Genomic DNA, 20115 nt, shown 5'->3' with positions numbered 1-20115 from the left:
TCATTAATATATAGTGGTACCTCGGTTTATGAACTTACCGTATTTTCCGGCGTATAAGACGACTGGGCGTATAAGACGACCCCCAACTTTTCCAGTTAAAATATAGAGTTTGGGATATACTCGCCGTATAAGACTACCCCTCTTCCTACGATCGTCCGTGGGCCAGACATGCCCGCGCTGCCCATATTCAAAATGTCTGCAGTGCCAAAAATCGCTTCTGCGCATGTCCGGAAGCCGAAAATTGCGTCTGGACATGCGCAGAAGCGATTTCGACGCTGCGCTGCCCATTTCCAAAATGTCCGCAGCACCAGAAATCGCTTCTGCGGCTGTGTATAAGACGACCCGGCGTATAAGACTACCCCCAACTTTTGAGAAATTTTCCTGGGTTAAAAAGTAGTCATATGCAGGAAAATACATAATCTGTTCCAGAAGTCCGTTCTTAAACCAAAACCGTTCTTAAACTGAAGCACGCTTTCCCTAATGAGGCCTCCTTCTGCCGGTGCCCTTCCACCATTCGGATTCCATTCTTAGACCGGGTGAAGTTTTCAAACCAAGACACTATTTCCGGTTTTGCAGAGTATGTAAACCAAATCATTCTTAAACCGGACTGTTCGTAAACCGAGGTACCACTGTCTTTGGAAATAGCATTATCCTTACCTGGCCTTGACTGGGAAGTTCTGTGCAATGTCCTTCATGACTTTTAATGCATTATAAGCGGGGACAGAGAGAATTCGAGAGGCTGCTTGCAAACTAATGTCTACAAGAAAGCAAAGCATTTACTGAAGAACCTTAGGTATGGATTTTAAACTTTTGTTAATAGCAAAACCTGTCTCGCTTTAATTAACTTGAAGGTCAATGCTTATCTAACTCTCAGCTACAGTTATGTTGGCAGGTAGAATTTAGGAAGAGAAGGGAAGAGGAAATCCTAGGGTCAACTCCCAATTCCTTGACTATGGTCACATGCCTGGAGCATATATATGTTGACTAGACATAGGCATATAAGTAACAACTATAAATAGAATTATATTCATCATTAGCCAATCAGGTCATTTGCACACACAGTTAATAAAAGCAACAAGGTAAGCAACAAGGTAAATATATAAAAAATACATTAATCCATCGTAACATATGATTAAAAACTGTACCATTTCAACTACAGTGTATCTCGACTTACGGGCGACTCGACAACCGAATTTTTCGACTTACGATGGGGCTAATGGCCGCGTGCTTACGAATGTCTCGACATCCAAAAGGAAACCACGGCGGTTTTAGATAGGGATTTTTTGACTTACGAATTTTTAGATAGGGTTGCTTCGACTTATGAATTTTTCTGTTTCCAATGCATTCCTATGGGAAACTGTGTTTCCAATGGCGTTTTTCAACTTACAAATTTTCCGACCTACGAAGGTGCCTTCGGAACGGATTAAATTCGTAAGTCGAGGCACCACTGTACTCTTTGGCACATCTTATCATCTGAAATGGTAAGTTACTTCCACTGCCCTAAAGCCAATTTAACAACCAGCAGTCCTATTTCCATACACACTTTCCACAAATGCACTCAGAGGCTACTATGATAGTACACAGCCATAATACATGTTATAATTGTCACCATGACCAGAGATAGTAAACAGCCTAAAGTATACTACAGATGCAGCTGTAATCAAATAATTTGCTTGGGTGTAAGATGTGGCAGCAGGTTAAGCTTGTTTTGTCTGCTGATGTTTCAAAGGCTCTAGTCAGAAAATTATCCAGCTTATGAATGAGCTACAGGTTTGCACATTCCTTCTCACTTTCATAGGCTGCTTCCCTTTCCGACTCCTGTTTAGTGCTGACCCCCAATTCAGAGCAGCAATGGTTAGCACTTGGTTTTCCAACCTAACCACAGTTTGCCACGATATTTGAACTGGCAAACTACAGAGTGTGCTATACGCACACGTCAGGTGCTTACTTCGGCAATCTTTGGTAACATGGCGTTCTGAGCGAGCCCAAAACGTGGCGCCCCAAAATGGATCTTCTCAATTATGGATATTATCGATTTTGTGCATCCATGGCTCAGCACCCTGTGTGGGGCAATTGCCTGCATTGCCCTAACTCAGACGTGGCACATGTCTTGTTTCCAGTTCTCCAAATGGTTTGTAGGAATGTCTGAATTATTTGTAATTTTCAGTTATATACATTCCAATAGTTTTACAGTCATTTTAACATTTCAAAATTCGACTTCCTTCTTCCTCTTTCTGTGGTTCCTTAAATTTATATTTATCATTTCCTGTGTATACTGAATTAACTTTGTTTTTACTCAACTACTTTAATTAATTACTCTTATGAAACTGCAAGTTATTACCATAATCCTGTCAATTTCCAATAAACATATCCAATAAACAATTTCATCGGGACTTCTTCTTTGTTCCATTTTGGGGCCAATAACATTCTTGATGTTGCAGTTGCATACAGAATACAGAATACATAGATTTTACCACTGAACTGCTTTTACTTCTACTCGCATTTCTGATTGTTCAAACCTCATCTGCATGCATGCATCTGTAAGGACTGCTTGTATGTTTTGATTTGATTTGATCAGAGTGCAGAAAACCCCTAGAATTCAAGCTTTCTGAAAATTTAAACTTTCCAGAACAAGTTTCATGATAGCCTTGAAACTGTTCGGCCAGCTGTTGCTGAAACGCAACATAGGCACTAGACCAAATTTCCAACAGTTGGGGGAGAAGTTTCAGACTCCAATATAATTTCTTGCCACTCTCCATGATTACTAAAAATCAGAATAAATTAGGCAAAATAGTATTGATTATTCAAAAGCAGCAAAAAAAAAGTGCTCAACTTGCATTATTTATACAGGTTACAGAATTCAGCTTATTTTAGCACAGAATTTGGAACACTGGAAAACAGGAACTATAGAGGAAACACAGTAATAGCTATATTGCCCAGTTTCAAAAGGTTTCATTAAATTTATATTCCATCTATTCTATTTGAACTCCTAGTGGCTTATAACAAACAAATCTAATTCAACTAATGAATCATGAGTAGCACTGGGAAACCAGTGCTACTCATGATTCATTATATTATTATTATTATTATTATTATTATTATTATTATTATCCTCTGCAATGCAGCCAATGTTGGCCTTTAATAGAGCTACAATCCTATACCCACTTACTTGGGTGTAATCTGCACTAAATAGGACGTACTTCTGAATAGACATGCATAATGCTATAAGACCCAGGGAAAGCAGGGGAACTTAATTTAGTTACAACTAATTCTCATTAACTTGTTTATTTATTTCCAAAAAGGATATCCTATATGTAACATAAAAGCATACAAGAAACTGTTACCAATAACACTGAAAGGGGGGGGAAGCATCTTATTGTGCTACTTTTACAGTATTATGAAAAAAAGCCTAATCTTCCACAAGCTTCATGGTCAATTTCCCTCACCCTCAACATATCATAGATATGATGAAATAGCTTTTAAAGTAGTATTATGGCTTTTATTTTGCAATGATAACACTTCATGGCCTACTCCTGTGCTGCATTAATAGAAACAGTAAAGATAAATTGTACCGCAAAGATTTCATCCACACAAGATCCTCCTGTAGGTGATCAGGATAGAAAGATTTAACATCTTTCCCTTCCCTCCTCCTCTCTGAAGAGGTTTATGTGCACTTTGTTCATCTGATGCAGCAGTTTACCAATAAAATCTAAAACTGTTTAATTAAAAATAGATTCACAGAAGAGAACAATAGATGGTTCTTGGTGTTTCACCCTGTCAATAAGGCCAGGACAAATGTTTTGAGCCTGACCATATATTAATATATTGATTTATTTCTGAAAACTTAAGAAAAGCTACAAAGATCCAATCAGAGGACCAAAATGTGCAGTGGCTGCTGAAAGTAGCCGCTGCGCGTCTTGTTCTCCAGCCCCACCAAAGTCGGTTATATGAAGGGAGCCTGAAAAACCCATTGCACATTGATGCTGGAACATAAATTCTGAAGTACAGAAGCTCATATTGACAGCATTCCATAGCCACACTCCACTGAGTTAAAAAATTCAGGCAGCTGTCTTGATCTACTATGACACATGTACACCTCAAAGATTAGTAGACATAGCATAATACCCAACTTATTGGGATCTGATGCCGGTCCTAGAATACTGGGCTGGCAGAAGGTGGTGGGCCGCTTAACCTGGAATCACTTGCCTGATCAGCCATGAGGCTGGCAGGACTACAATCTTATGGGAGTAAGTGCTACTAAATTCAGCCGAGTTTGTTTCTAAAGGCATAGGTTCAGCTTGTTAAAACACACTGAGCTTTTGTTAAAAGGCCAATAAAATGCTACCTTTAGCTTTTGATCAGCCATGCTCACCATTTGACAAAAAAGGTGTTACCATTTAAACTGCTGGCACAAAGCAAGAACCGCAAAGAAAGGAAACAAAAGCAGCCAGCTTCTGTCTATTGCCCACATTGTCCAATTTCCTCTATGGTGATATGTTACAAACAACAGTGAAAATTGAAAGCCTCGTTATCATCTCATTCGCTTGCCAGAGCCATGAGAACACAGGCAGGGGTGGGGGTGGGGGTTGTATCTGGTGCTCCAGCAGAGGACGTCATTGTTTTTTAAAAAAATACCTTAGAGATTAATTCCCCCACATTTCCTGTTCTACTGCACCACTTAGAACTAGGCATAACATCTAGAATGGTTTTCAGCATGATACTTTCATAACACTAGCAAATTACCATCATCATTGAGAGATCAACGCAGCTCTCTGAAAATGTATTCCATGAAAATGTAGTTCTTGTAGATACTCCTTAAGCAACATAGCAAAAGAAGCATAATGGATATCCCGATTCTGAATACAATGGCTAATCTGGAGGCTGTGTGAGCAAGGGATTCACATTTTATTTTATTTTTTTTAGCCCAGATGATAAAGGTTATGTGTGCATAGCAGTTATTTCCCAATGTACGCCTCTAGGATTTCTCTCTCAGAAGAGCCCCCCCAAAAAACCCCAAAAAACCTTTGCACATACCGGTACTGTATAAGGTTTGCAAACATTACATAGATGTCAGGAAAGCTGGTGCAAATACACTGCCATTCATTGTTCCTCTCTCTCTCTCTCTCTCTCTCTCTCACACACACACACACACACACACCCCTAGTATAAAGGTTATTACCTGACAATTCCCAAACCTTCAAAGGCTCTGTATCATCACTACTTTCAATCAGGTATTTCCTCAGCTCTTGAAGATTGTCTCTAAGGTCAGGATAGTTCTGCCTGGATTTTATGAAACATAAACCAAGTCAACACTACACAACACTTGCAGGAGCTTAGAATTCAGTTGGTGTAAAGACCAATGAGAAACGCTTGAAAATTGTAGTTTTAATGTTTCTCCTAACCCAGTAGGGAGGACCTTGTTAATGCTACTGTCCCGCACAACCAAAGCTTGAAGAGAGGGGGTTCAAAGCAAAGTTTCAATCCCTGATTACCATTAATCATGGATAGCACCCATAAGAGCCAACTTCAAATAAATGCCGTCCATATAGGCCAAAGTTGTTGAGCTTTTTTTTGACAAAAACTCCAAATACCGTAAATGCCGTCTTTAGCTATTTTGGGGGAAAGTCCGATATGAGCTGCCATGTGCCTAGGTTTTCCAGGACATTTTAACCAATTCTCGAAAATACCACCCTGGAAATTCCAGATGTATGGCAGCAAAGCCACCAGCACACTTGCAGCCCTGCCACACATGGTTGCCAAGGTGGAAGGTGGAGGGCAGAAAGGTTGCTGTGCCAGGCTGGAGCTGGCATAGTATTCATAGGCTTAATGGTGTCACACAATGACAGTGAAACCAGCTCAGGATCTGACAGATATGGGCCAGCTCAGCCCCTCCCCACTCCTGGAACACCCTGTTTCAGAGTGTTGTGCTGGCTACTGGTGGCAGGCATTCCAGAGGCACTAACACCTGCCTGTCTGGTGGGTGCAAGAGTGCTGCACCAATGGCAGGAGGCTGATTTAGCTGGGAGAGCTTGGCTGATCCCTTCACCCAATTTAGCTCACCCTCCGAAGCCTGGTACAAAGGAAATTTTGGAATGATCTCCCATGTCTATAGATCTCCCTTTCTATAGATATTAGGCAGAACTCTTACATAATTCAAGTTATATAATTATAATTATATAGTTATACAATTATTTATCGTAATATTCAAATCAGATTAAGGAACACTGAAATACAAAACATTGAGTCAGCTGTAAATCAAATTTGCTCCCCTAGGTTTTATGGTTAAAATACAACAGATAACAGGGTCACATATATTTCAAAACTAATAATTCCAGTCCAACGCAGTCCAAGGTTTTTCTCTCTGCTTTTGTCAAGGGCAGATATTCAAACATCCCCAGAAACAATAGACCTTGTGGACGTTTTTGGAACATGCCGGACACAGTAGAACATATTCTTTTCTACTGCCCATTGTACAACCAGCTACGCAAATGCATGCTATCCCCTTTTTGGGAGGTAGTCTAACATCATGGCACAATGGAAATATCAGATTCTATCTGTTTAATATTAACCCGCAAGTAACTGCAAGGGTTGCTGAGTTTTTATCAATAGTATATCTCAGAGTGTAAATGGCACTATTTAGCGGGAAGAAACTGCAATGAAAATCCTCATTATTACATATTTTTACATGGCTATTTATTTGTATATATTTTAAAATTTTATACATAGATGTTTTATGGTGGCCTATATTTGTAACAGCTAATAAAGGTTTGGCAAAGTAAGTAAGATATTAGGCAAACACCAGCAGGAATGGTCTTTAGACATTTGCTGAAATCCTTTTTTTTGTTTAAGCAGGCTTTCTCTAATATGTGACTCAGCCGTTTATTACTCATTGAGGAAATTTATTTCAACATCTATATTTGATGTGTTCTATTTTTGTATTTATTTAAAGTATTTTTAATCCACTCTACATCCAAAAAATCTCCTAGGGCAGTTAACAAACGTCAGTGATAGTTGCGTAATAAAATATGAAGAAATTTTTAGTTAGTGGTTTATTTTCATTACAGTTTATCTTCATAAAGGATAAATATGAGCTTGGAATTAATAGGCTGGTGCTGTGGTCTAAACCACTGAGCCTAGGGCTTGCCGATCAGAAGGTCGGCGGTTCAAATCCCTGTGACAGGGTGAGCTCCCGTTGTTCGGTCCCTGCTCCTGCCAACCCAGCAGTTTGAAAGCACGTCAAAGTGCAAGTAGATAAATAGGTACCGCTCCGGCGGGAAGGTGCCCGGCGTTTCCATACGCTGCTCTGGTTCGCCAGAAGCGGCTTAGTCATGCTGGCCACATGACCCGAAAGCTGTACGCTGGCTCCCTCGGCCAGTAAAGTGAGATGAGCGCCACAACCCCAGAGTCGTCCGCAACTGGACCTAACAGTCAGGGGTCCCTTTACCTTTAATTTTCTATAAACATATCTATTTTTGTTGATTTTCCTTAGTTCTTAATAAAGGATGTTGATAGAGCCATGGCCACTGGACCCTGCATCTTAACTATCCATTTCCCCATATTAGGTATCATGTCCAACATTTAGCAAAAATGGAAGCTGTTATCATATAAGGAGCTGATTCCTTATGTTAATGCAAAACGTAAGCCACCCAGAGTAGCTGGGGCAACCTAGTCAGATGGGTGGCATATAAATGATACAATTGCTAATAAAAATGAAATGGAACGGAATGGAAATAGCATTGTTGTTGCTGTTATGTGTGCAGGTCCTGCTTCCGGAATGCCTGGTTCAAGGTCCAAAGTATTTTTAGGATGTAATGGTCTACATGATGTGATGAAGTGTGGAACCTTTTGGTTTCACTCAAAAATATGCTATTGTATGAAATGGGGACATGTTGAGCAAAGGTGCAATTTTGTTCTTCCTTATGTTTGTTACTTTCCTCTCTATGGGATATTTTATGATATATAAAGCATTAACCAGCACAAAAGGTGTTTCATCCTAACTGAAAATAAAAGAGATGTGCTTATATAAGTAACCAAGCATGCCTTTTTAAAAAGATAAAATATATTTATTTGCACAGCAGGAAAATGTCTATGTGCATCCATTCTTCAACAGAAACCTGATCTTAAAACAATTGCAATATGGTCAAAAGTAACATTTCAACATTTCAAGACATTTGTAACTACCAGTTTAAATTAACTTCATAAAACAGGTAAAATTTCAAAAGATGATTTTTGCAACGGATCTTATTCAAGCACTAAAAGCACAAGTTTATAAAAGCAAGCATGCCAGTATGGAATTATAATTAACATAAACTCACTTTAACGTGTCAAAGAGAAAGCCCTGGACTTCACTTTCCTCATTGCCTCCTTCTGCTGTTACATTATTTGTAGCTAAACAAGACACATGAACAAAAATATTACAATATATTTGCTTTCTAGAACTGATTACAATTACTAGTTTTTCTATCAAAGAAACTGACTCACTGCCTAAAATGAGAAGAAGAAAGAAATTAGACAGGTCCTCAAATAGATGACAAAGGGAGGAAGATCAGGTTTGGCATACAGTTAGAAAATAGGAGTTTTCCATTCCATCTACAAAAAAATTACAGATGTACATTTCTGTATTGATTCTCAACGCCTGTGGCAACTTTTGCCATATCCCACAAAATGCAATCACAACCAACAGTGTGTGTCAGGAAAACAAATACTGGATGAATTACTGACCCAATAAGACATTTTCCATTAACTTCAATGGGGCAATGAAGAAGATTACTGCCTTCAAAATTCTAGACACTGCCAAATATTTTGTGATGATAATGTCTCTAGTTAATACCACACACTGGAGAAAAATGTACCTTTGGTCTGAGAGTCATCCACCGCTTTGTATTCTGTACTCTTTACTGCAAGTTCCACACCATATCCAGACAAATACATCTTCTCGGAGCTAGGTTTCTGCTTGAGTACATCATTTTGAAAAGAACAGAAGGGAGGAATGTTAAGTACTGCCATTTCTAAATGAGTTCTAAACTTAGATTTATTTCAGAGTAAATCACATTTAAATCTGTTGAACTCCTGGGTAAACATATACAAGATCAGGATTTTACTTGCCTGTAATTGCCTGTTAAGGCTGCAATCCTACACCCTCTTCCCTGAGAGCAATCCCCATACAATTCAGAGGGACTTACTTCAAAGTACAGTGGTACCTCGGGTTAAGTACTTCACACCCCAAAAAGTACTTAATCTGAGCGGCAATAGCGTGCATGCGTGAAGCGCTGATAGCACACTTCTGCGCATTCACAAACTGCACGGATCGCTTCTGTGCATGCGCAAACCATGCAGGTCGCTTCTGTGCATGCGCGTGCTGTGGAAATCGGAAGTAAACACTTCCAGGTCCACGGAGTACTTAAACTGAAAGTACTCAATCCGAAGCATACTCAAACCGAGGTATGACTGTATAGCATTGTACTTTGAGTTGTAGCAGGCATTAGACAAGAACTATGGATTCTAATCATTCTGTTTCTAAAACTAAGAGAGGCCTACATTATGAAAGAATCCCTTCTATTGGCAGAGAGCCTTCTCAGTAGTGACGCCCATCCTGTGGAATGCCCTACCATCAGATGTCAAAGAAACAAACAACTATCTGACTTCTAGAAGATATCTGAAGGCAACCCTGTTTAGGGAAGTTTCTAATGTTTGATGTTTTATCATGTTTTTAGTATTCTGTTGGGAGCCACCCAGAGTGGCTGGGGGAAATTATTTATTAATAAAAAATTATATTATTATTATTATTAGTTAAGGTCAGATTTCTTTTTAACTTTGGACACTACACTAATCCATTTACACTTTCTTTGGGACTGCTCCACAGCATTTTCATCACCAGCCTAGTTGACTTCAATTAAAAAACACCACAATGACTTCACACCAAAGTTAGGCCTCCTAACCTTCTGTCTGAATGTCAAGATCCAATTAATGCAATATTAACTTGGAGGATGCTTGATGCGGTATATGCATGTGGTTTACAGACTGTGCTTGTACAGGGGAAGAATTCTGACATAAAGAACATTCTAGAGGAAAGTAGGGCGGAAGTGCTTCACTAACAGGGCGAACAGATGCAAAAGAAGACAGTTAATAGCTGTGCAGAAGTGGGAGTTGTAGCAGATGTAATATTTGTAATATGAAAGGCATAGGAACCCTGTCCTCATTTGCATCTGGCAACCCACAATGGGAACCTAAAAACAAAGTAGGGGTGAAGGAAAAATAATCACTTTCAATAAAATGCCACCTGTTACTTTCCTTACAAGATATATCAGTTCTCCAGTGGCTGACTGTAGGCTCATCTGAAGCCAGTCATTCTCCTGTTAATTTTGAAGTACTGTGTTATACAGTATTTGAAGCCTATAGGAAACCCACAAGACCAAAAGCCCCAGTGTTCCCCTTTTGTGGCAAACTGTGGCTGAAAGGCTTTGAAACTGACAACAAAGTGGGGCTTCATGGACATTTGGAAAGGTTTAAACAAACTTTAATTCAATTGCAGTTAACTATATCCCTTCTGCACACACTTACCTGGACAAAATGTCGAAGAACGTAAACAATTTCCTCTTTTTGTGCTTGTTCAGACAAAACTTTGTGAAATGTAGCAAAGTCTTTTGTACCCATTTCAGCATAAAGGATCACTACTGGGCCGGTCTCATTAAGCGTAGGGAATTTATGATCTCCTTTGAACAGATATGGCTTGGGCCTTGGATTAAGAACAAATAACTTGTCAGCTCAAAAGGAATAACTTAATTTGAGTGTATCAGAACGGGAGAGACCTCACTGCCTGGTTACTGAACAATTGACAAAAGTATCTAACACATACACATCTTTACTCAGAAGTAAAACCCACTTTGTCCAACAGTGCTTCCTCTCAGATAAGGAAGTACCATATACGACAGGAATCCCCAAACCCAGCCCTCCAGCTATTTTGGGACTACAACTCCCATCATCCCTAGCTAACAGGACCAGTGGTCAGGGATGATGGGAACTGTAGTCCCAAAACAGCTGGAGGTAAGAGTTTGGGGGTGCCTGATATGGGATTTCAGACTAAGATAAGGACATCACAGTGGCTAAAACTGGTTGCAGAGCAAGGTAAGTTAGTTTCCAGCTGAAGATGCAACTCAGCATCAGCCATTTTATCAAGACACAGATAAAAAAAGCTACACAACTGCAAGCACAAAGCACTGAATGCTATTTTAATTATCCAGTACATGCAGACTTTTTATTTAGTACCGTTCATGGTAGCTATTAGACCAAAGGCAATGCAATCACTAAAGATGACATGGGTTGTTCAAGCTCTAGTTGAATTTATGCTTTGTTTCATGAAAAAGTAGCAATACTCTCACCATGACCAGAAGTCAAAACATACATGTAGCTTCATGCCATTCTGGTGGAACTTACTCCTATGTAAGCTACAAGCCTATCCATAATGTATGTGCCTTGTAAACAACAAGAATTTGTTGACTATGAGAATTTAATGACTTTGCAATCCTGTGCCAATTTAAACTATGTGCAGTTTGTTAATCTCACAATTTATGGGCTAATTCTGCTAGCAGGATATCCACAGGGAGCAGAGCAAGGTGGGGGGAAGAAGCCACAAGGTTCATTTTCATAGCATGCACAGTGCTTCTATCCTACCAAACTAAAGTTTAAGGGACACTAGAGGCAATGTTCCTTAGAACGTGCTGAAGCTCAGCCAAAGAAATCTAGGCATGCATATGCTTTGAAGTCTGTATCAGTTCTCATCAGCTATATGTAGGCTGGCAGACAATGGGATCAAACACCATTGTCTTCAGATCTGGGGAAGGATCAGAAGGGCTGAAATAATGCACCCAATCCCTGCAGCCAAAGTAGCCTTCAAATGTTGCAAGCAAGTAGAGCCAGAAGCCAGTGCATATCAAGGGCATTTTGTGTGTGCGCGCGCATGCGCAAATGATCATGTATATCTATGGATTGCATTCAATGTTAGTTTTATTCAGAGGATAGTCACAGAAATTAATGGACATGGCTAAGTTAGGTGCATTGACTGAAATGGTCTACTCTGTGTAGGACTTAGCTGGATATTATTGGTGGAAAAATATATAGAAAGGGTAATTTCTGGATGCCAAGATCCAAATTTGGGTCAAGTACTCTTTGGTGAGAGAACCCCAGCAGAGATTTAATGTCACAAAATATGCAGCAAAGCAAAGCATGGAAATATAGGCTGTTAGACCTTTAAAAGTGAGTTCCAAAATTTCCATTCCAGCATAGGAATGGACCACACGTTTATAAGTTAAAAATTGGTTTACTTACAAACTCTTCAAAGGTTAGGTTCATGTGCTTTCCCAGACATGAGTCAGAAGTTGCACAGGCAGTAAAAGTTAGCTTACAAAGTGGTGAAAGTTCCTAAATTACTGTATAGGAACTCAGCAGTGGCTGGTGAGAACCATGCGGCTGAGCTGGAGCAGCCAGCTCAAACCTCTTTAAACACTGAGCTTCTCAGAAAGATCTCCTCCCAAGATAAGGTGAAGTGCATTAATTTGACTTATGCATGTTGGTTATATGAGGCTGGTTTCAAACTAGCCTGGTTTTCCCATACATAACACATTTGTTAATGTCATTTCAGCCACATTCTGTCTCAATGTGTGTGGTAATGTGTGTGGTAATCCCACAGGTATAATCCTGTATCCATATAATCTGTGTCAGAACCACACACGTGACCACTTGGATCAGAGAAAAGTTAGTCAGCTAGTTTGAAATTTGCCAAATTTCATTAGTGGCAGAGAGCAGGCACTAGAGAGCCTGGCTAATATTTCTAAATCAGAAGGTGCAATGTGTAGTATCCCACACAAACATATTACTTCTCTCATGGTTTTAAAAGCTCCACCAATCTTTAAAAAAGAAAATAATAGCTGTTATGTGGCAATCCCACACAGTTCCATGGGCAAAACTCAACACTCTCTTGCAGAATCAGAACTCTTGGAGTGTCAGGGGAGGCCACCTGATAGGATGGAGGTGACAGCAGACCAAGAGATGGAGCTGAACTGACAAGCACTGCCTGAAATTGAAAGGATTGCAGGCAGTCACTCTTCCCAGGCATCTGAGATGAAGCAAGAGCTGCAACTCAAAGTGGCATCTTTGACCAACATGTATCATTGAGTCCCAATATCCAGGTTTATATGCTAAGAACAAAGGTAAACGTGTGCTGCCAAAACAAATAAAAATGTGATACCATGGAACAAAAGCTTTAAGAACTGTTCGTTCAAAATAGCTCATTATATTTACCTTGTAGCAGCTTTCTTCAGAAGCTTCCAAATTTCATTAGTCTTACAGGTGCTCTTCCCATGGATAACCACAAATGCACTGCAACCTTTCGGTGGCGGCTCATCAGCTGCAATCTAATATTTCAACAATTACACTCAACACAGCTGGTGTAATTGCATTTCATCCTAAAATGCACCTTCCTTTGATTAAAACAGCTCATCAGCTGCTATCACATTGTGCGTCTAAGTACCAAGCATGTGAGGAGAAAATAATGGAAAGATCTGAGCCCTACAAGTAACACCAATATATCCTATCTCAGAATGCCCACCATTAACAGTTATTTGGATGTCTTAGAAATCAATTTTCTTTTTTTATTAAGATAACAGAACACACTTTTTTTGAAATAACAGAAGTAAACAGGGAAGCTATCATCTTTTCTCACATTCCCAAACTCCAGTTGAGGTCAAAATACATAATCTTTGGACAGTTTTTATACAAACTTTTGCAGAAACATGTGCCTACTTCACATGACAGGGATACCCTTTATTAAATTAGTTTATAAAGTCTAAGCTGATTTTATAAAATAGCTGATAGGTGAATTCATAGTTACCATGTCTATTCTCCTAGTTCTAAAAATGCCCTCAGAAATACCCACTTTAAGATCAGACTCAGCTTTCGTGTCAACATCAATAGGATGTACAGCTTTCTTTTTCACATCAGTAAGAGCAAGTTTGCAGCATTTTCTGTTGAGCCAGGTGAGTTGTTTGACCATATTTTGTTTTAACTAACTATAGTTGGGGTGGGGAGAGTGTTTCCCCACATTTAGACATTACAGGGAATTTGTTAGTTCACATGTGGACAACCTGTAATCTAGGGGGCTGAACTCTGCACACACCCCATTAGTGGGCAGAAATGAAGAAATGAACTGGGAGATCATGTGTTTATTATAATATAGAGTCTTCCTGGATCACTCATTGTTGTCTTACACACATAACAGTAAGCCAAACCATGGCTTAGTGCAAATGGGCAGGCTCCCAGAGAGGAGATCATGGCAGCTTTTCTTCTCCAAAGTTGTTTTGCCAATGTACTAAGCTGTGCTTTGGCTTAGCATGACATCCAAATCCATGCTTGTGGTTTAGCTTTCACACCCACACCACAAACTCCTAGGTCCTTGTTTGCAGCTTGCAGTTTGTCTTGCAAGAGACTTAGGTCAGCACAGCACAGCACAACATCATAAAGACAAGGAGGAGCAAAGCAGTCATTATTTCCTCTTTGGGAGCCATGGTTTCGCTCAGCACTACATGCAAGCCAGGCCAGTATCTCTATGGCGTGGGACCGATTTGAGGCTTGCTTCTGAGTTCACACTGAACAATATATTGCAGATGGATATCACCTGAAGTGGTCATATGGATGTAAAGCAAATAGTGATTTTCTCCAGACCAGTCCTACCAATATCAACAGCACAACTAGAGACTAAGAGCTGCTTTGAAGACCACCACCACCACTGCTCCTGTAAATCCATCCCTCTGGTCTTTTTTCCCTTCCACGCAGCACTATAGTTCTACAGCAGGTTAGCAAGCAGACCATCACACTACCACAAAACATTTTGGGAGGGTTGCAGCAGCATGAAGAAAGCGCTCTTAGCCATTGCTGCAAGCTTCTGCAAGAGAACGGCTTGCAGTATGACAACAGTCACAATAAGGAGCCATTTTTGAAAGCCCCTCTTTAGCATGTGAACCAAAGCCATATCCAGATTCCTAGCTTGTACCAGCCAATTTTACACACCTGCTGAAACATCTGAATGGTTGGGGAATGTGCTCGTAAGGAAAGAGAAAATTTCAAAAGATTAATCTGCACATTTGAAAGGAACTGTCCGGCTTTCTTCAGGATTAAGTTGTAATAGGAATGCTCCGAGACTGTATTAAAAAAGGAAAAGAAATACAAGTGAGATGTTAACATCTAGTTCCAAATATCACCAAATTACAATTATGTGTTGGCAAATAAAAATATCTGGAATATAGAAAGTTGGAAGATTTCAGATGATTGGCCAATTCTTTGTTGTTTAGTCGTTTAGTCGTGTCCGACTCTTCGTGACCCCATGGACCATAGCACGCCAGGCACTCCTGTCCAATTCTAAAATGTTTATTAATACAAAGTACAATTTCTCTAGTTGGAAGCTTACAAATTAAACATAAAACATGCTATTAAGTGTCTATCAAAGGGCAGGTATATCGACTTGTGAACTGGTTTCTCTTGCCGATCTGAAAAGAGTGGTACAGAAGTTGAATCGTACATCAGAGAGCATTACTGTGTATTAATCACTAATCATTTTACCAAATAAAATGGCCCAAGTTAAGGTAAATGCCTGAAATCCTATGAACAGGCTCAATAGAGGACAGGACTTCTGTGCCTTTAATTGCCCTGCTCTCTTTTGAGTCTGGAAACCTTAAAGAGAAACCAGTAGACCCTTTGTTTAATTTCCAAGCAAAGGGTCTGCTGGTTTCTCTTTAAGGTTTCCAGAATCAAAAGAGAGCAGGGCAATTAAAGGCACAGAAGTCCTGTCCTCTATTGAGTCTGGCAACCCTAATGAACTAACAAGCAAAAGGTGCTGTGTTGTTGAATAAGCGAAGAGGAAAATGGAGGAAGACAAGACAGACAGTGCTGTGGAAAAGGAAAAAATAAAGTAGTACTAGTACAGATAAACAAAAGACAGAAAACAGGTTGCTATTCCACTGAGTGGTTATGCATATATAATTTTCTTTTAACAAACAGCAATTAGGGCTGCCATCCTAACCGAACACCTGGGCAAGTCCTCAAGGACTAAAGATTATAAAGACAACAATTCTGTAACAACCATGCTGTATTTAATGGTTGCCAGCTTCAACTCTTTCCTGCACTGAGCATTCTGGTTGTGTGGCAGTTTGATTGGGGTTGGGTGGAAATATTTTAGTTCACCATAACGCGTAAGTATGGGGACAAGAGGACCAGCTGTGGCACCTTGTTCCTTCCTCTTAGAGCTTGGAACAATGAAAAACTCTCCAGTCCCAGGAGGTGGGGAGTGACTAAGGAGGAACAATGACCTAATGAGAACAGTATGCAACTCTAGGACCATATCATGAACCGTAGCTTATTAGATCATTTGAAGCCATAGGAGCAGCTTAACCATGGTTTATTAAACATGAACAAACCTCACCTGTAAGCCATGGTGTGCTGCTGGTTTATAAACCTTGATGTGCACTAACCATAGTTTAGAGTTATGCACAAACCTGTCCAAAGCAAAGCATCAGAAGGTGTAGACGCCCCCTTCTGTGGAAATGTATTTTTTAATATATATTTCATGGAAGCCACCATGAGCATTTAAAGGAGGGATATAAATTCCCAAAACAAACAAAATGTGATGTGCCCAAAGGACTGGACACAATTAAAATTAGCATGCAATGTTTGATTCACTGCTACATCTAAACTTGGAGAACATTGTTTTAGCTAATTAGTAAATAAGAATCTGAAACTATTGTTTGATTCTTGTTTGTTCTCACTAGCAAGTTTAAGCAAATCAGTTTTCTCCAAGTTTGAAGGTAATGGGGAACTATGGTTTGTTACAAACAGAAACAAAACCTTCCAGTCGCCTCCTTTGATGTGCTGCAGAAAAGAGCTCTGGGTTATTATAGATACAAAAATGCTGTACCTACACATTTATCAGTAACTTCATGTGGTGAACAGAAAAGAGGATGAACCTGGATATGACGTTATGGAATTGCCAAGTTGCAAGGCTCATCATAAAGCCAAAATCAAGACCCTCCTTCATGCTGCTTCCCCTCCCCACCAACAAATGTTGGGATGCTTAGATCAGAAATAATAATAATAATAATAATAATAATAATAATAATAATATATTTATACCCCGCCCATCTGGCCGGGTCCCCCCCCCCGCCACTCTGGGCGGCTTCCAACACACATTAAAATACATTAAAATATCACAGATTAAAAACTTCCCTAAACAGGGCTGCCTTTATGTATTTTCTAAATGTCAGGTAGTTGTTTATCTCTCTGACCTCTGATGGGAAGGCGTTCCACAGGGCGGGTAGAAATCTTTTTAAAAGATCTTTGATAACTAAGAAGATAATGCAGAATATAAAAAAGGATGAGGGGGCCATGAAAAAGGTTTGGGCAAATATTTTAAGAAGCCATTGCTTGCTTATTTATTTATTTATTTATTTATTTACTACATTTACATTCCACTTTGTAAGGCATAATCACCTACAGAATCCATGAAAACGTAATAGCCAAAATAAACAGATTAAACCACATTAACACCCCTAAAAATTGAGCAACAGCAATTCTAATATCATGATGAATAAGAGAGACTGAAATAAAAATATTTTGAATTTTTATTCTTCTTAGAACAGGACGCCCCACATATTTGCTGAGGAAATAAGTTTCAGATGTACAGACCCACCACTGAAAAGGACCTGTCCATGCTATCCACCAGCCAGGGCAAGACGGCCTACTTTATGGAGTGGATTTTGGGAAGGGAGAATATCATTCTGATTTTCTGCTTCAGGCATCAACATGTCTTGGACTGTCTCAAGGTTCTTCTTTTAATGTGAAGAAACCAGAAAGTGAAGCACTACTAAGGACAGGTTGCAGAATACACTGTGCATTTAAAGCGACCCTCCAGATGTTGTTGGACTATTTATGTATAACATATTTTATTGCTTAATATAATCAAATCTCTTAGTGGTTTGCATAAAAAAGAATTAAAAATTTCTAAAACACAACATACAGACAACATTTTTTAAAAACCCAAAACTTCCCATCAGCTCCAGCCAGCACCAGTAATAGTCAAGGATGGTGGGAGAGTTGTAAACCAACAACAACTGGAGAGTCCCAGGTTAACCACTCTTGGTTGAAAGCATGCACACTATTAACATAATTACACAGTACAAGTTCCAGAAAGGTGTGCCAGTCTAGATACACACAACAAACTCAACTTACCTCCTTTCCTGTATAATTTTAATTCTTTCACCGTTTCCAAAAACTGCCAGAATTGCTCATTGCCTTCTTCTGCAATGAATTCACTGTTAAAAATGTGTGTAATAATTCATCTATTAGTATAGCTCATAAGACACAAACAAACATTTTGAGAAGAAGCCTAAGTGGGCGATCCTATACACAAGTAGCTGGCATATAGCAGGCCCGGCACCAGTTAAGCTGGTGCAAAAATTACACCGGAACCAAACTCCATTCAGGAACGGGGTTTCTGCTAGCAAAGCCCGCCTAAACCTGGGAGGGGGAACAAGTCTTTAAAATTGTGTTTGAATTACACCACTCTTTTTGCTGGTTTAAGTTATCCCAGCCAGGTCACGTAACTGAGCTGAATGGGCTTAGGATCAAGCTTTAGTCTCCCTCTCCAGTACTGACCCCACCATGCCTCTAGAAAACTCATTTTTCAAGGCTTACACCAGTTTAAGATCCACTGAGCTCAACTCAGTAAGATGGGATCCAGCTAAGACAGATGGGGTGATATGTCAGTGTATCTCCAGAAGAGCTAAGGATGAAGAAGCTGAGCAGGTGTAGCCCAGATCCACGGGGAACCTCCCAGCACAGCTAGGGATGTGCTGGATCCTAACCTCACACATCCCAGAAGATGTTGCTATGCCAATTCTCCCTAAGTGATTGAAAAAGCCTAAATGATTTAAAGACATAATTTACTTCTCACTCCAAAATTGTAGAAGTCCTTTGAGATCAGTAGAACAACACTACATAGCAAACGTTCTGCAGAATACTAACCCGTGTCACCAACCAACAAAACATAATCTACATAGCCAGAGCACTGGATCCCTAGAAGTATATTTTGTATTAAGCTGTCAACCTATTAATTAATTGATTAATGAATCCCCTTCTACATGCCCCTTAAGGAAATTTACAAAGATACCGTATAATAAAAACAGCAAAGACAGGTTTTTCTTAAGTCCAAAAACAATTAAAGATAGATTTAAAAACAATGTAGACTGAACAACTAAGGCAGAGATGTTTTCATTCAGTTATATAACACTTGCTCAAATTAGGCTTGCAGGATGTAATTCTCACTTTACAGACAGGAAACTGAGGTAAAAGCTGCAATCCTAAACATACTTATTGCAGAATAAATCCTGTTAAATTTAGTAGGACTCATTTCTAACTAAACGTACTCTTAGAATTGCTATGTACATATGACACCCTAGCACACTCAGCAAGTACACCAGTGAAATTGGATTTATACAATTAACTCTGAATGACTTTAAAGACATTCAGTCACCCATGAGCTCAGCAGGCAGGCCTGTACAGTACTGTAAAATGAGTGGATGAAAACTGAGTATGATGAGACATGCAAGTTATGTTGCCTCATTCCTCCATACATGTAGCACATACAGTGCAAAATTTTATGGCATTGTACAAGAGGTATATTGAATGTTCATTGCTGAGGAAAACTCTGAATCATATACAATTGGAATTAAGTTCTGATGTTGCATGGATTAAACTAGTAGGTTTTAACTATATAAATTTTATTTATTTATTTTTTAAATTATGTGATATCCATACCACTATGGACAATAACTGTGTTACATGAACTAACCATTCCTGCTGTTTCCTAATTGCTCAGAAGTTGTGTATTTTTGCACGGAGTGACTCATTTGCACGTAATGCCACAGCAAACCATGACTTAGTGCAAATGCACAGGTTCCCAAAGAGGAGATATCGCTGTTACACTCCTCAGGGCTGAGTTATAATTTGGCTTAAGGTGTCATCCAAACCCAGGTCTATAGTTTGCCTTACTTCAGACATACCATGAGTTGTAAA

At 39.5% G+C, this 20115-nt stretch overlaps 1 protein-coding gene across 2 annotated transcripts in view; it reads right to left on the bottom strand.

Annotated features, from left to right (window-relative positions):
- Window positions 1-20115, bottom strand: part of UGGT2 (UDP-glucose glycoprotein glucosyltransferase 2) — a 79235-nt gene that overhangs the window by 56891 nt on the left and 2229 nt on the right. Inside the window, exons 2-9 of one of the 2 annotated variants that reach the window (XM_035114477.3) lie at window positions 18271-18353; window positions 15061-15191; window positions 13297-13409; window positions 10561-10735; window positions 8853-8949; window positions 8316-8388; window positions 5180-5280; window positions 658-757 (exon numbers count right to left, since the gene is read on the bottom strand). In XM_035114477.3, coding sequence (XP_034970368.2) covers window positions 658-757; window positions 5180-5280; window positions 8316-8388; window positions 8853-8949; window positions 10561-10735; window positions 13297-13409; window positions 15061-15191; window positions 18271-18353 — 873 coding nt within the window. Of the gene's footprint in view, window positions 1-657; window positions 758-5179; window positions 5281-8315; window positions 8389-8852; window positions 8953-10560; window positions 10736-13296; window positions 13410-15060; window positions 15192-18270; window positions 18354-20115 lie in introns of both variants that reach the window. The other variant, XM_035114476.3, reaches the window with a different exon arrangement.

Source organism: Zootoca vivipara, chromosome 4 (assembly GCF_965207765.1).
Source record: "Zootoca vivipara chromosome 4, rZooViv2.hap1.1, whole genome shotgun sequence".
In the NCBI taxonomy this organism is placed as follows: Eukaryota; Metazoa; Chordata; class Lepidosauria; order Squamata; family Lacertidae; genus Zootoca; species Zootoca vivipara.
Note: the sequence above shows the minus strand (reverse complement) of the source record. Positions and strands in the feature narration are given on the sequence as shown.